General features: G+C 42.1%; 1 protein-coding gene across 1 annotated transcript in view; it reads left to right on the forward strand.

The window, feature by feature from the left end:
* Positions 1–14,548, forward strand: part of ZC3HAV1 (zinc finger CCCH-type containing, antiviral 1) — a 67,291-nt gene that overhangs the window by 17,201 nt on the left and 35,542 nt on the right. The window contains exons 2-3 of the mRNA XM_060156579.1: positions 4,816–4,951; positions 10,013–10,265. Coding sequence (XP_060012562.1) covers positions 4,816–4,951; positions 10,013–10,265 — 389 coding nt within the window. The remainder of the gene's footprint in view (positions 1–4,815; positions 4,952–10,012; positions 10,266–14,548) is intronic.

Genomic DNA, 14,548 nt, shown 5'->3' on the forward strand with positions numbered 1-14,548 from the left:
TTTTACCCAGCCTCAGTTTCCCAAAGTAAAAAGCAAACTGTTTCCTTGTAGGTTATAAATAACAGATGCAAGTTCCTGTCACTTAGTAACTATGTAATAAATGTTAGTGTCTGTGCTTCTGGTCTCACTCCCCAAATAGGTGAGCACAAACTGCCCCACCCTGAACACTATGTTGAAATTAGGGTGGAGATAAAGCCTCTAACAAGTTTGGAAAAGTCTAGGGAATGTGGGAAAACTGAGCAGGGCCTCCGAGGGACAGGGCTGCAGGTCAGAACTCAAGGCTAGATATGACATGCTGAGTTCAAGGTGAGTATTATGGAATCTAGAGGAACGAGCAGTTTGCCTGAGGATGGAGATGAGAAATGAAAAGCCATCTGGGCCCTCAGATGGGCAACGTCAGGGACCCAGCCAGCGCAGCGTGTGCTGGGCGGGCTCTTCCTACAGGCATGAGTGTCTTGGGTGAGGTTGGTAAAGCCTGGACACTCAGGGCTCCAGGCAGAGGGGCTCTTATTAGACTTGTCTGGCTGCCTTCAGTTATTTAGAGGAAATGTTGACTTCCAGGACCTTGGAAGCGCCCCACTGCTCCTTGGCTAGGACAGAGCAGGCACAGGACAGATATGACCGACGCTGTATCTTGCTGGGACCTGGAGAGGAACTGGGTCCTCATCTGTGACCCTAATCTGGCCACAGGAGAGGTACCATAGTCTTGGCTCTGTGATCACAATGTCTTGGACTGGAGCTCAAAGGGCAGAAGGGTTCTTAATTCCTCCCAGTTGTCAGATATCTCCGAGCCAGAGGGTAGGACCTGCCTAGCAGCAGGGTGTTTCAACAAGGTCATTTTCTGTTCCGTATCAAGAGGATCCTTAACGTCAGTACCCGGTGGAGTGAGAGGCCTTGTGAGGTCATGAAGCTCGCAGGTATCTGGTAAAGCTCTAATGGAGGGATTTCCTGCTTTGGGTAGGAGGCTGGTCCCCTTCCTGCTGTAGAGTCTCTTCACAGATCGCCCCTCCCGTGGTGGTTGGAGGAGTGATAAGGTGGAGTCCCAGCCCAGCTGCTGAGGACTCTGGGTCGTGGTGGCTGCTGGGGAGCAGTTATCTGAAAGCACAGACCCCAAGAGCAAGTGGAGAGCTGAGGTCAGCTTTATCAAGGAGTGGCAGACACACACTGGAAGCCAGAACTCCTGGTAGAGAAAGCCAGGAGAGAGCACGCCTGAGAAAACGGCTGAGATACAAGCTGTTGCCAGAGCCTGACCGACTGCCCTTGAATTGTGCATGAACCAGGGTGCGTGGGGAGGGCTGGCTGGGTTTTAAGGGCTTGGGCAGTGGCTGCCATGGTTGTTGATTCTGATTTTTCTCATGAGGTTCCACGGCTAGATAAGAAGGCAATTCTAGAATGCTTCAGAAATGCCTTACACGCAGACAGCGTGAATAGTGTGGGACTATTAAAAGTCACTATTTGAATACTGGCTTTTAAAGATTAATTCTTAGAGAATAACTTTTATGTAGATGTTTACATTTAAAAAATCATTGTCAGTTTCAATAAGATAATTTTGCAGTCATTCGCATTTCTGTTTACTAGTCACAAACAATTAAAACATAATAGTGGCAACTGATTCATGTTTAATATTTGGGAAATGAGAGAACTATTAAAAGAAAGATTTTAATTCTCAGTAAGAAAAATAGAATAAGACTTGAATAAATGGAGAGATATTTTCTGTTCCAGAATCAGAAGATTTAATGTAGTTAAGATGACGTAATATCCAATCTGATGTATGGCGTTAACACAAATTAGATTCTCAGTATGATCTTTTGTGGAAAGTGACAAAGCCAGAATAAAATTTCTAGAGAGGAAATAATAGTTAAGCACACTAAAGAGATTTTTGAAAAGGAATAAGCCAATAATAGGATAAATTATTCTGTTAATGTTTAAAATACAGTGCAAAGGACATTTTAGTTGTATGGTATTGGATTCAAAGTAGAACCGTAGATTGATAAAAACATAATAAGGATTCCAATAGTTCTAAATTTGCTAAAAAGTTAACAAACAATAGTCCTCTCTAACAAAATAGTAAGAAAGTCCAATTTAATAGACGTTATTGAGAAAAGTTGTTATAAAGCACTTCTGTCCTCCTCTGATGCTGGTTGTCAAAATAAGCTCCAGATATTTTAAAGAATTAAAGTTGAAAATATCTCTTTTAAAGGTGAAACAAAATGGTATAGTTATCTAGCTGTGGTGGAGGAATTAATTTCTCAAGTATTAAAACAGTGGGCTAAATTACGAATGGCGAATTGGAAGGATATGATTGTATAGAACAGCAATCAGATTGTTGAACAACAACCTTAATAAGTTCTTGATCAAAAGGGAAAAATCCAAAACTATTTGAAATACACAAGGCTGGTAAAGATTAGTATTAAAAAATATAAAGAACAGTTATAAATCTGTAGGTTAGTACTCATTCTCCACTAGATAAACAGTTAAAAGATATGAACAAATACTATAAGTAAGAGGAAATGCAAGCATCAAGCCTACATTTGGGAATATTTCAGTCTTGCTAATAATTAAAGTGCAAATTAAAAGCATAAGTCTATTTCTTTAATTTTCTTTCCGGACCGGGTCACGAACCCCTGTCCCCTGCATTGGCAGGCAGACCCTCAACCACTGTGCCACCAGAGAAGCCCCATATGTCTATTTCTTTAATTTTCTTTTTTGTTTTGGCTGCACCATGTGGCATGCGGGATCTAGTTCCCTGACCAGGGATCGAACCTGGGGCCCCTGCATTGGGAGCAGGGAGTCTTAACTGCTTGACCACCAGGGAAGTCCCCCATAAGTCTATTTCCTACTTACCGAAGGAGCAAAAGTGATAAAACTCTATGTTAATGTGTTGGCGGGGAAATAGACATGCTCTCAGATTGCTGGTATGTTTTCTGGAGAGTAGGAGATCAAAATGAAACAGAAACTGCAGGGAAACTGATTGTGTCCTTTGAGGCAATACTCAAAGGAATAAATCTCAAGAAATAATGTAAAAGAAGAAAGGTTGTCTGTACAAAGGTTGTAATGTAGTGAAAATCTGGCCATTACCTAACCTCCTGACAATTTGATAATGGTTGAGCAAACCAGAAACTATTAAGATCCCATCATATTAGCAACTGTTAAAACCATAAATCTGAGGACGTTGGCAATATTATAGGGAGCGTATGTAAGTTAAGAAGTCGAACGAGTTTGTTAGCTGAACATTGATGACTGTCACATTATGTTTGTCTAATGAAAACATCGGTACTGTCTGGGTTTCTCAATGGTCTAAGTCAGTGCTTGTGGGACTTCAGTGTGATTAAATCATTTGGGGATCTTGTTGAAAGACGGCTTTTGATTCAGTAGAACTTGGGTGGGGCCTGACATTCTAAATTTGTGACAAGCTCCCAGATAATGGTGAAGCTGCTGATTCTCCTGCCACATTTTGAATAGCAAAGATTGAAATCTCTGCCACGCAGTATGGTAGCCACTAGTCATGTGTGGCTATTCAAATTTAAATTAATTAAAGTAAAGTAAAATAGAAAATTTAGTTTCTTAAGTCTTATTACCTATATTTCAAGTGTTCATTAGTCATGTATGGCTTACATTTTAGGAAGCTCAGATTATAGAACAATTCCATCATCATAGAAAGTACTATCAGACCTACATCATCAGTCTTAAAGTGAAGAGGATTTTTATCTCTTTGTAGAGTTGTTTGAAATGTACAATTATGGGCTTGTTCCATTCCTTTGTAGTCACAAATCATATAGGTATACATTGGTATGTAAGGCATAGAAGAGAGAAAGCAAGGAACAATTTCATCTAATTTAGTTTGTTCAATGGAATTCTCTTCTCGCATTGATTTTATTGTCAATCCATAGATGTGTTATCCTAATTATTCTTTGTCTCTCAATGGGCAGTCATTTCCACTAAATTTGTATCAGTTTCTTTGCCATTTTTTCCTCGTCCTACATTATTAATGTATACTAGAGGACACATTGTTTGAAGAAGTATTGCAATAATTTAAAGTATACATATGTGGGGCTTCCCTGGTGGCACAGTGGTTGGGAATCCACCTGCCAATGCAGGGGACACAGGTTCAAGCCCTGGCTGGGGAAGATCCCACATGCCGCGGAGCAACTAAGCCCATGTGCCATATTACTGAGCCTGTGCTCTAGAGTCCGCGCGCCACAACCACTGAAGCCCACGCACCACAACTATTGAAACCTGTGCGCCTAGAGCCTGTGCTCGGCAACAAGAGAAGCCACTGCAGTGAGAAGCCTGTGCACCGCAACAAAGAGTAGCCCCTGCTTGCCGCAACTATAGAGAGCCTGCGGGCAGCAACGAAGACCCAATGCAGCCAAAAATAAATACATAAAGTATACAAGTGTATAATTTGTGAAAATAATCCTCATATTCCCTTTTCCCATCTAGGTGTTCCATCAATTTACTTATTTATTTATTTATTTTGCGGTATGCGGGCCTCTCACTGTCGTGGCCTCTCCCGTTGCAGAGCACAGGCTCCGGGCGCGCAGGCTCAGTGGCCCAGCCGCTCCGCGGCATGTGGGATTTTCGCGGACCGGGGCATGAACCCGCGTCCCCTGCATCGGCAGGCGGATTCTCAACCACTATGCCACCAGGGAAGCCCATCAATTTATATTTTTAAAGTGTACTCTTGAAGCAGGACCAACCTGTATTAGTTACCAAAGGATATGGGCATTGATTTTCATTGAAAGTTCCCTGGATGATTGCTTTTTCTTTACTTTCTGTGAAGTGGAAACACTGACCATTGTCATTTATTTCCAGGAATTTATGCAAATATTCTCACGAGATTCTCTCAGAAGATAACTTCAAGGTCCTGAAAAATCATGCACTCTCTGGACTGAACAAAGAGGAATTAGCCGTGCTCCTTCTCCAAAATGACCCTTTTTTTATGCCAGAGGTAAGTTCTAATTCCTTAGTTTGAAAAGCAGGGAGAGTGCTGTTGGCAGCGTGGCATCGTGGGTGTGTTGGAATGGGAGCAGAGAAAACTGAGCACCAGGGCCTGCAGGTGGCCGTCAACAGGTGATTGTTGCTGAGTTATCTGAGAGATTCCAACAATTTCCTTCCTATTAGAAGTTTTACAAGAATTGGAGTCTGGAATGCTTCCCCCGCCAGGCTGCTAGGGAACCCTGTGACCTCCTGGAAGAGGTGGGCTTTGAGGCAGGGTTTTGGAAGATGACAGGGTGTATTGGTTGAGGCTAAGTTATTGGAACAAAGAGACCTCAAAGTGCAGTGATTCAAATAAAATATTACTTTGTTTCTCTATCAATTGACAGTTTGGATTGGGGGTCATTAAACCATGGTCCATGGTCCAAATCCCACCTGCCACCTGTTTTTGTAGTTTAATTGGAACACAGCCACCCCCATTCTTTTATATATTGTCTATTGCCACTTTCTCATGCAAGAGTGAGTTGAGTATTCGCAACAGAGACTGAATGGCCTGCAAAGCCTAAAATATTTACCATTTGATCCTTTACAGAAATAGTTTACTGACTTTTGGTCTTGCCCAGATGTAGGCAGGTAGGTATCCGATGGTCAGGCGGCTGGATTCCACAGTGTCACGCAGGGACTCAGGCCAGTAGGTCAGCCTTATTATCTTATATATAATATATCCATTCTATTTTTGGACCAGTAGATAATCTCTGTTCTCTTTTAACATGTGGCTTCCTCCTCCAGGTACAAGGAGACTCTTGTCACTGTCATCATTTTCTAACCAACAGGAATGTAGAGAGGGAGTAAGTGAAAGGCAAGCAGCTTTCTTTTTTAAAAGATGCAACTTGGACATTGTAAAAAGCGCACCTGCTCCATGTCATTCGCCAGAACTTATCACATGATCACACTTAGGTAGAAGGGAGGCTGGGAAATGTAGTTTCTGGCTGGGTAACTAGGTGTCCAGCTAAAACTTGGAAGCTTCTATTATTAGTAGAAAGGTGAGGACAATGGCAGATAATTAACAGTCTCATCCACACAGGACTATTGACTTGAAAATCAGAGGGTGCTGTTTAAAGAATGGTATCTGACCTGAGAAAAACCCTTGTGTAGAGAAGTTAGCTTCACACTGAAAGAGAGGCACAGAAACATAATGGAAGGCTCAAGTGGAATGAGTGGAAGGGACTGAGATTAAGATAAGCAAAGGTGGGGACTTCCCTGGTAGTCCAGTGGTTAAGAATCCGCCTTCCAATGCAGGGGACTCAGGTTTGATCCCTGGTTGGGGAACTAAGATCCCACGTGCTGTGGGGCAACAGAGCCCGCACACGCCACAACTAGAGAGAAGCCCGCATGCTGCAACTAAGACCTGACACAGCCAAAAATAGATAAGTAATTAAGTAAGTAAGTAAATAAATATATATATATATATATTTTTTTTTTAAAGATAAGCAAGGTTGAAATTCAGATGTGCTTTTATTTATGGCAAGATAGCTATTAGGGATATCTGGGGGGTTAAACATCTTTTGACTCTAAGCTCAGTGTGTTTCCCTGAGGACTTAGAAACCTTAGGACATGAGGGGTGATTTTGAGTTGATCACTGAGCTCAAGAGAGATAGGAGTGCAAGGCCGTCTATAAAAATGTCTTCAGAGACGGAGAGAGTGGAGGAGGACTATATATGCCATTTCTGCAGGCATTCTTTCATTTAGGTACTTGGATTTCTCTCTCTCTCTCTCTCTCTCCGTTTCCAGGAGCCTAGGTTTAGAGGTCTTGTCTTGGGATCCCTATGGCCCTTGGCCTGTGTACCAGCTCAGTCCCTCCAGGCTACCAGCATGGGGAGACGCCTTACACACCAACTCGTTAAAGGTCCCGTTGACTAACAGACCCACCCCGTCCTTTTCCTTTCATGTGAAGGGATGACGACAGGTGAAGTCTTGTTGTGACCCTTGAGAGGAGTGTCCCTGGGGTCCAACCTTAGTCTTGTGTTAAACTTGGAAGTTTGGAAAAGTCACTCATCAGGTTTGCTGTCTGCTTCTGTTCTCCAAAATCACCAAGGACTTTCTGTATCACGTCCCTGGAGAATAAGGGGAGTGACAGCTCTTCCTTTCTCTAGGGAAGAACCTACTAGAAGGTGGTGTTGCTGATGGATCCCGGAAAAGCCCATTGACAGAAGAGCTGGGAGGGTCCTCGTAGGAAAATGCCGTTGTCATCCTTTATCACACAGAGAGTCTGAAGTGTCATCTGAGGTTCCCTTTCCCATTTAAGAATTCAGTACCCATGCTTAGTGGGTGGGGTGGGAAGGCTTGTGCTTGAAGTTTATTTTTAGCCAATAACTTAATTGCCATTTACCACTTGTCAGGGGTAGGATCACAGACTAGCAGACTGCACTGTTTCCTGAACCAGAGGTCTGAGGCGCTGGTTCCTGTAGTGGAAAATCGACCAGAGCATTGATAACATAAGTCTCTATTTGACAATTTGGGGCAAGAGTAGTCTCTCAAGGAGTGACTACTTGGGTGAGTAGGGCAGAATATTTTCAAGGTTTTAGCAGGAGGGGCTCAGCCAGAGTTCAGCTAGTTCCAAGGATAGTCGGTCAACGATGGTCCTTCCATGTCTCTCAAAGTCCTGACTCTGCCAGTAACCACCTCTGTGGTCCTGGACAAGGCATTTCATCCTTCTGCGTCTCACTTTACTTATTGTTTGTTTTGCATTCATTCAATTAACACTCAGGAGTTCCTACAAGGGCAGGCTTCTGAAGGCAGCAGTGGACAAGACACACTGCCTGCCCTCAAAAACTTAAAATGTTCACACTCTTCCACTTTGCCTTGACCTGTGAGAACATAAAAGCATCAGGCAAATCTGACGTCCTCATATAGAAACTTGTGTAACTGAGATATATTTATTAAAAGGAAGAAATGATTTCATTTGTTTTGGCAGGAGCATTCTTACTTAAACATCAGCATAGAACTAGGAATGTTAATCAGAGTATCATTTGTGAAGTTACTAATTATTCTTGTTTCACTCAAGCCTCTAGAACACTGGTTCTCAAGCTTTAAATGTGTGTCAGAATCACCTGGAGGGTTTGTCAAGCCCAGATTGCTGGGCTCTACCTCTGGCCGTTCTGACTCTGTAGATACGGGGAAGGGCCCAAGCAGTTGTATTTCTAATAAGTTTCCAGTTGAAGCCGATGTTGCTTGTGCAGGGACCACACTTTGAGAACTGTTGGTCTAGAGTCTTGAATCTGGATCATAGGCTCTATCGCAATGGTATCTATTTGCATCAGGTTTAGAACTTGTTTATATGGCTTAAGTCATTGTTGTTAGAGTCTGAATCCATGTCTTTGCCACTTGGATACATCACAGTGGCCCGTGTTGACCTGGTTTGCTCAGAGTCTATTGAAACAACTTATAAACGTTTTCATCTTTAAGCTTCTTCATGTAATGATTCAAACATTTGCATCACATTTCATATTTTGCACCACACATTTACATATTTTATTATTTAATCTGCTCAACAACTTGGTTAGGTGAGGAGAGCAAATATTTTCCTTCTTTACAGCAAAGGAAAGAGAGGCTGGGAGCAAGTAAGTAATTCAGATGTGAGGTCACATGTAGCTGCTTCCAGGGCTGCAGACTTCAACCAGCATCTTCTAGTCCTGCATCACCTGGTCTGGCCTCAGTGACAGTGTTTCTTCTGCTCTCCTTTCAGTAAGAACTACATCTCTGTAGAGCTAGATATGTAGGTATACCTATTTACATAGGAATATACAAATTATCTGCTTCAGTTGATCTTTTGAGAAACTGACATTCTGCCTAGCTGAGACTAGATTCTAGACTTCCAGCAGTTGTAGGTAAGACCCACATGTCCTCTTTTGAAAAATTAATTAACTAATTAATTAGTTTGGTTGCACTGGATCTTAGTTGCAGCAGGCAAGCTCCTTAGTTGCAGCATGTGGGATCCTCAGTTGCGGATCACAGGCTCCTTAGTTGCGGCACACTGGCTCCCTACTTGTGGCATGCTAACTCTTACTTGTGGCATGGTGCGGGATCTAGTTCCCTGACCAGGGATTGAACCTGGGGCCCCTGCATTGGGAGCATGGAGTCTTAACCACTGTGCCACCAGGGAAGTCCCCACATGTCCTTTTTGTTGGCTGCACTGCACGGCATGCGGGATCTTAGTTCCCCAACCAGGGACCGAACCGCGTGGAGTCTTAAACACTGGACCGCCAGGGAAGTCCCTCCACATGTCCTTTTAATAGAACAATGAATTGATATCCAAAGACAGGCCTTCCTCTTTGGGGTTCCTTTATAATGTAGGGCTCCCTTTGGGTCCTGTTTGGTTCTATCTGTAGCTAGCCGTCTTATGTTGATTCTTCCAAAGGAGGTTAATCAAATTCAAGTTTCCTTCAGTTAGTTTGTAGGCCTCTTCTGCTGCAAATAAGTCATCGATTGAAAAGAACTCATCAAAGATTGTGGAATACACGTGCATTTTTTTCCTTTGATATATCTCTGCTTGCTTCTGCTTTTTTTTTCTTATCAGGAAGTAAGAAAAGCTGCGTTTTTATTATTTATTTATTTATTTTTTTATCGGAGTATAGTTGATTTACACTGTTGTGTTAGTTTCTGCTGTACAGCAAAATGAATCAGTTATACATATACATATATCCACTCTTTTTTATTTTATTTTATTTTATTTTATTTTATTTTTATCTTTTTGCGGTATGCGGGCCTCTCACTGTTGTGGCCTCTCCCGTTGCGGAGCACAGGCTCCGGATGCGCAGGCCCAGCGACCATGGCCCACGGGCCCAGCCGTTCCGCGGCATGTGGGATCCTCCCAGACCGGGGCACGAACCCATGTCTCCTGCATCGGCAGGTGGACTCTCAACCACTGCGCCACCAAGGAAGCCCCTATCCGCTCTTTTTTAGATTCTGTTCCCATATAGGTCATTACAGCTGAAATTTTTGTATACACTTTCCTTGACGTGTGGCACATAGAGAAACACGTTTTATCTCTGACTATTGTTTCTTCCTTCTGTAGATATGCAAAAATTATAAGGGAGAGGGTGGAAGACAGATTTGTAACCAGCAGCCACCGTGTGAAAGGCTCCACGTTTGTGAACACTTTACCCGAGGGAACTGTGGTTATGCCAACTGCTTCCGGTCCCATAACCTGATGGACAGAAAGGTGCTGGCCATCATGAGGGAGCACGGGCTGAGCTCACGTGTGGTCCAGAACATCCAGGACATCTGCAACAGCAGGCACCGCCAGAAGAAACCCTCTGGGTGGAGAGGTAAATGCGGTCTACTTTTTTTTTTTTTTTTTTTTAGCGGTACGCGGACCTCTCACTGTTGTGGCCTCTCCCGTTGCGGAGCACAGGCTCCAGACGCGCAGGCTCAGCGGCCATGGCTCACGGGCCAGCCGCTCCGCGGCATGTGGGATCTTCCCGGACCGGGGCACGAACCCGTGTCCCCTGCATCGGCAGGCGGACTCCCAACCACTGCGCCACCAGGGAAGCCCTCAGTTTTTTGAGTATATACCCTGAAGTAGAATTGCTGGATCACATGGTAATTCAGTGTTAAATATTTGAGGAACTGCCATACCGTTTTCCACAGTGGCTGCACCATTTTACATTCCCATCAGCAAAGCACTAGGGTCTCAATTTCTCCCCCTCCTCACCAGCACTTGTTACTTTCTGTTTTTTCTGGATAATAGCCATCCTATTATGATCATTGAAATGATCAGTACAATTTCTTAAGCATTTTGATGTTGTTTAATGGAATTAACACTTGCATTTTTTAATATCTTTATTAAGCGGATATAGAGGAGATGAATTTTATGAAGCAAGTAGAATATATAACTAAGATTCTGTGAGAGAATCTTTTAATATTTGAGAAATACTTTATCATTTACAAGGGACTTTCACCTAAAATATCTCATCACTGCTCCTCACAGCAAAACTGTGAAGCAAGGCAGGTGTATTATTGGCCTCACTTAATGGATAAGGAAACTGAGGCTTGGAAATTTTAAGTGACTATTTTTTAAAATTATTTATTTGGCTGCGTTGGGTCTTTACTGCTGCGCGTGGGCTTTCTCTAGTTGCGGCGAGGGGGTCTACTCTTCGTTGCAGTGTGCGGGCTCCTCATTGCGATGGCTTCTCTTGTTGCAGAGCACGGGCTCTAGGCACGTGGGCTCAGTAGTTGTGGCTCATGGGCTCTATAGTGCAGGCTCAGTAGTGGTGGCACACGGGCTTACTTGCTCCACGGCATGTGGGATCCTCGTGGACCAGGGCTCGAACCTGTGTCCCCTGCTTTGGCAGGTGGATTCTTTTTTTTTCTTTTTTTTTTTACATCTTTATTGGAGTATAATTGCTTTGCAATGGTGTGTTAGTTTCTGCTTTATAACAAAGTGAATCAGTTATACATATACATATGTTCCCATATGTCTTCCTTCTTTCGTCTCCCTCCCTCCCACCCTCCCTATCCCACCCCTCTAGGTGGTCACAAAGCACCGAGCTGATCTCCCTGTGCCATGCGGCTGCTTCCCACTAGCTATCTATTTTACCTTTGGTAGTGTATATATGTCCATGTCTCTCTCTCACTTTGTCACAGCTTACCCTTCCTGCTCTCCATGCCCTCAAGTCCATTCTCTAGTAGGTCTGTGTCTTTATTCCTGTCTTACCCCTAGGTTCTTCATGACATTTTTTTTTCTTGTATTACATATATATGTGTTAGCATATGGTGTTTGTCTTTCTCTTTCTGACTTACTTCACTCTGTATGGCAGACTCTAGGTCCATCCACCTCACTACAAATAACTCAATTTCGTTTCCTTTTATGGCTAATATTCCATTGTATATATGTGCCACATCTTCTTTATCCATTCATCTGATGATGGGCACTTAGGTTGTTTCCATCTCCTGGTTATTGTAAATAGAGCTGCAATGAACATTTTGGTACATGACTCTTTTTGAATTATGGTTTTCTCAGGGTATATGCCCAGTAGTGGGAATGCTGGGTCATATGGTAGTTCTATTTGTAGTTTTTTAAGGAACCTCCATACTGTTCTCCATAGTGGCTGTATCATTCACATTCCCACCAGCAGTGCAAGAGTGTTCCCTTTGCTCCACACCCTCTCCAGCATTTATTGTTTCTAGATTTTTTGATGATGGCCATTCTGACCGGTGTGAGATGATATCTCATTGTAGTTTTGATTTGCATTTCTCTAATGATTAATGATGTTGAGCATGCTTTCATGTGTTTGTTGGCACTCTGTGTATCTTCTTTGGAGAAATGTCTATTTAGGTCTTCTGCCCATTTTTGGATTGGGTTGTTTGTTTTTTTGTTATTGAGCTGCATGAGCTGCTTGTAAATTTTGTAGATTAATCCTTTGTCAGTTGCTTCATTTGCAAATATTTTCTCCCATTCTGAGGGTTGTCTTTTCGTCTTGTTTATGGTTTCCTTTGCTGTGCAAAAGCTTTGAAGTTTCATTAGGTCCCATTTGTTTATTTATTTTTTTATTTCCATTTCTCTAGGAGGTGGGTCAAAAAGGATCTTGCTGTGATTTATGTCATAGAGTGTTCTGCCTACGTTTTCCTCTAAGAGTTTGATAGTTTCTGCCCTTACATTTAGGTCTTTAATCCATTTTTAGCTTATTTTTGTGTATGGTGTTAGGGAGTGTTCTAATCTCATACTTTTACATGTACCTGTCCAGTTTTCCCAGCACCACTTATTGAAGAGGCTGTCCTTTCTCCACTGTACATTCCTGCCTCCTTATCAAAGATAAGGTGACCATGTGTGCGTGGGTTTATCTCTGGGCTTTCTATCCTGTTCCGTTGATCTATATTTCTGTTTTTGTACCAGTATCGTACTGTCTTGATTACTGTAGCTTTGTAGTATAGTCTGAAGTCAGGGAGCCTGATTCCTCCAGCTCCGTTTTTCATTCTCAAGATTGCTTTGGCTATTTGGAGTCTTTTGTGTTTCCATACAAATTGTGAAATTTTTTGTTCTAGTTCTGTGAAAAATGCCAGTGGTAGTTTGATAGGGATTGCATTGAATCTGTAGATTGCTTTGGGTAGTAGAGTCATTTTCACAATGTTGATTCTTCCTATCCAAGAACATGGTATATCTCTCCATCTATTTGTATCATCTTTAATTTCTTTCATCAGTGTCTTACAGTTTTCTGCATACAGGTCTTTTGTCTCCTTAGGTAGGCTTATTCCTAGATATTTTATTCTTTTTATTGCAGTGGTAAATGGGAGTGTTTTCTTGATTTCACTTTCAGCTTTTTCATCATTAGTGTATTGGAATGCCAGAGATTTCTGTGCATTAATTTTGTATCCTGCTACTTTACCAAATTCATTGATTAGCTCTAGTAGTTTTCTGGTAGCATCTTTAGGATTCTCTATGTATAGTATATCATGTCATCTGCAAACAGTGACAGCTTTACTTCTTCTTTTCCGATTTGGATTCCTTTTATTTCCTTTTCTTCTCTGATTGCTGTGGCTAAGACTTCCAAAACTATGTTGAATAAGAGTTGTGAGAGTGGGCAACCTTGTCTTGTTCCTGATCTTAGTGGAAATGCTTTCAGTTTTTCACCATTGCGGACAATGTTGGCTTTGGGTTTGTCATATATGGCCTTTATTATGTTGAGGAAAGTTCCCTCTATGCCTACTTTCTGGAGGGTTTTTATCATAAATGGGTGTTGAATTTTGTCGAAAGCTTTTTCTGCATCTATTGAGATGACCATATGGTTTTTCTCCTTCGATTTGTTAATATGGTGTATCCCAGTGATTGACTTGTGTATATTGAAGAATCCTTGCATTCCTGGAATAAACCCCACCTGATCATGGTGTATGATCCTCTTAATGTGCTGTTGGATTCTGCTTGCTAGTATTTTGTTGAGGATTTTTGCATCTGTGTTCATCAGTGATATTGGCCTGTAGTTTTCTTTCTTCGTGACATCCTTGTCTGGTTTTGGTATCAGGGTGATGGTGGCCTCGTAGAATGAGTTTGGGAGTGTTCCTCCCTCTGCTATATTTTGGAAGAGTTTGAGCAGGATAGGTGTTAGCTCTTCTCTAAATGTTTGATAGAATTCGCCTGTGAAGCCATCTGGTCCTGGGCTTTTGTTTGTTGGAAGATTTTTAATCACAGTTTCAATTTCAGTGCTTGTGATTGGTCTGTTCATATTTTCTATTTCTTCCTGATTCAGTCTTGGCAGGTTGTGCATTTCTAAGTATTTGTCCATTTCTTCCAGGTTGTCCATTTTATTGGCACAGAGTTGCTTGTAGTAATCTCTCATGATCTTTTGTATTTCTGCAGTGTCAGTTGTTACTTCTCCTTTTTCATTTTTAATTCTATTGATTTCAGTCTTCTCCCTTCTTTTCTTGATGAGTCTGGCTAATGGTTTATCAATTTTGTTTATCTTCTCAAAGAACCAGCTTTTAGTTTTATTGATCTTTGCTATCATTTCCTTCATTTCTTTTTCATTTATTTCTAATCTGATTTTTATAATGTCTTTCCTTCTGCTAACTTTGGGTTTTTTTTGTTCTTTCTCTGATTGCTTTAGGTGCAAGGTTA

Source organism: Lagenorhynchus albirostris, chromosome 8 (assembly GCF_949774975.1).
Source record: "Lagenorhynchus albirostris chromosome 8, mLagAlb1.1, whole genome shotgun sequence".
NCBI lineage: Eukaryota > Metazoa > Chordata > Mammalia > Artiodactyla > Delphinidae > Lagenorhynchus > Lagenorhynchus albirostris.